Here is a 2,902-nt window from a genome sequence, read left to right on the forward strand (position 1 = left end):
TCCGGTAATATTTTACAAGCCATGGAATCTAATATCACCGATCACCAGCTTTAAGTTTTATTGAAGTTTTACTCAAATAAATTAGATTTCTTTAAACCATAATGGTTCTCCCTTCCCCTATTTATCAAACCTTTTTATGTTTCCTTGAGAAATTGACTTTTTATGGATAATATACAACTTCAAGTTGCATGATTTTTAAAGGTTTTCTTTACACGTACAAAAACCTTAATCACAGATAACCAATGATGCCATATCTTGATCTAAAATCAATAAGCTTTCACAAGTTACAACGTTGACATATAGAAGTAGTGCATAAATTAAAGCCCCCCTCCCCAACTATGATTCTATAAATAGTGCATTAAGAACACTAATTTTTATAACTAACCCAAAGAAAAATGGCAATCACAAGGAGTTTGTTTTTTATCATTTTGGCAACGATTGTTGTTTCATGTATGATTACACAAGTCAAAGCTTATACATCTAGTTACTGTAATCACGAGTCTCGTTGCCCCGGTCAATATATTTCATGCCCTTCTGAGTGCCCTGAAAGCAACTCCAACGACCCTAACACTAAAGTTTGTCGCATTGATTGCTATTCTCCAAAATGCAAGGCTCAATGCAAACATAGTAAGAATTACTTCATTTATTTTCTTGTTATCTTTATCGATTCATAAATATTTGATATTTTGTGTAACTGCTCTGTAAAAACTATTTCATATAGAGTTTACCAACTGTATTTAAGGTCAATTTTAAAAATAACAACGTAACATACTAACATCATATTTCCATTCATTCATATTATAGTAATAAATTTTAAGAATATTTTTTATTAATTAAGGTATTTTTTTCCCCTTTGTAGACAAACCAGAGTGTGACACACCGGGATCTGCATGCTACGACCCACGGTTCATCGGAGGAGACAGCATCGTCTTCTACTTTCACGGCAAAGTCAACGAGCATTTCAGTTTGGTCTCCGATTCAAACCTCCAAATCAACGGACGATTCATCGGCCATCAACCCACCGGCAGAACCAGGCCCTTCACCTGGATCCAAGCCTTGGGTCTCCTTTTCAACTCCCACAGTTTCTCCCTGGAAGCAACTAAATCCGCCACCTGGGACGGCGGAGTCGACCACCTGAAATTCTCCTACAATGGAGAAGATGTTTTGTTAGCTCTTGGTGGGTTATCGTCATGGAAGTCGCCGGAGGGTGAAATTGAAGTGGAGAGAACTTCTGCGGTGAACAGTGTGATGGTGAACATACCTGGAGTTGTGGAGATTTTGGTGAATGTGGTGCCGGTTACAGCGGAAGATGACAAGATCCATGGCTACAATGTGCCTTCTGATGACTGTTTTGCTCATTTGGAAGTGCAGTTTAAGTTTACTGGACTTTCCGATGGAGTTGAAGGGGTTTTGGGAAGGACATATCAGCCGGATTTTAAGAATCCGGCGAAGCCAGGGGTTGCTATGGCGGTTGTGGGAGGAGAAGACAAGTATAGAACCACGTCTTTGTTGACGTCCGATTGTGTAAACTGCATTTACGATTCCAACAATGTTGCGGAGAAAGAGAATAGTATGATTAAAGAGCATGGAACTTTGGATTGTTCTGCCAAGGGATTGTTCCGTGGAAATGGGATTGTTTGCAAGAAATGAGGGGTGAAGTTGAACATCTACAAAGTATTATGAAAATAAATCATCATAAATAATTTATAAATTACGTTGTATTGTTCAATGTCTCAATGGAAATGGAATGCAATGTGCAATGTTATCTTGATCGAAAATGAACCAAAATGATGTTATAATTTTATCAACATTTTCATAAAACAGAAGTTTTTAATGTTATGATGCAGTGCAACCGTATAAAAACGAGTTAAATGAATTGTCATATCATATTTCTACAATTCATACAACTCTATTATTTTTTTTCTACAATGCATTGAACTCTAGAAATTTCAATAGGATGTTACAAAACGTAATTTATAGTAAATATTTAAGTATTAAAGCTTTCTTTTTCCCATTGAAGAGTTCAATGGTCATTGAACTCCAAATCCATTGAATCTCAAGGTGGCATCTCACAATAATAGAGTTTCATCCATTGAAGACACATAGACTTGCCATCTCATTAAACTCTTCCATTAAACTTACCATTCTGGATGCTCTTAGTTTTTTCAAAAACCGCACTAGAATATTTTGGAAAATTTGGTGCTGCCTTCTATCAAGAAACAAGTCAGAAGTGATTATTAAAGCTTTTTGGTGGTGCATATGGTGTTTTTGGAATAAGTTTATTTTTGACACGTCCAAACCTAAGAAGGATACGATATTTGATGATGTTATGGTGTTTTCTTTTTCTTCCATTTCTCATAGGAATCATAAATTTCATGTTATGTGGAATTTATGGATCCAAAACCCAACTTTGATCTCTACTTTGTAATTCTTGTTTTGCTCTAGCTGTTTTCTAGAGTTTTTTTCTTTTATTATATATTTAGCCGTCAAAAAAAACACACTAGAATCTTTTATTTTTTTGGACTACTAAGTTAAGCTTAGGTTATTATTATCTCAACAAAATCTATTCATCAAAGTAAAATAATAGATAAAAAATCGGATTTGGATTGTACTGAATAGGTTTTGAAGTGCAAATGTCTAATTGCATAAAACCAAGTAACCAATCCAGTACACTAGTTGCAATTTTGTATAGTACAACTTTGATGAGGTTTATAGCATATCGACTTTCCATGCTACTATGAAATACGGTTTTTTTATAGTGTCTCATTGTGTTGTAATAACCGTTATTTTTTGAGTTGATGGTCTTGACCCATTTATTTTGGCATTTCTTTAACAATATTTGGAATTGACGACTTTCATCTCATTTATTTGGGTCAAGCTTTAATTGTTTGGAATTGACAAT

The 2,902-nt window shown here is 34.8% G+C and overlaps 1 protein-coding gene across 1 annotated transcript; it reads left to right on the forward strand.

Annotated features, from left to right (window-relative positions):
- Positions 1-395: 395 nt before the first annotated feature.
- Positions 396-1,839, forward strand: LOC111901151 (uncharacterized). The gene is made up of 2 exons (XM_023897031.3): positions 396-627; positions 860-1,839. The coding sequence occupies exons 1-2, from the start codon at positions 396-398 to the stop codon at positions 1,648-1,650; spliced, it is 1,023 nt and encodes a 340-aa protein (XP_023752799.2). The 3' UTR covers positions 1,651-1,839.
- The last annotated feature ends 1,063 nt before the right edge of the window (positions 1,840-2,902 follow it).

The sequence above is a fragment of the Lactuca sativa genome, chromosome 7 (assembly GCF_002870075.4).
Source record: "Lactuca sativa cultivar Salinas chromosome 7, Lsat_Salinas_v11, whole genome shotgun sequence".
NCBI classification, from domain to species: Eukaryota; Viridiplantae; Streptophyta; class Magnoliopsida; order Asterales; family Asteraceae; genus Lactuca; species Lactuca sativa.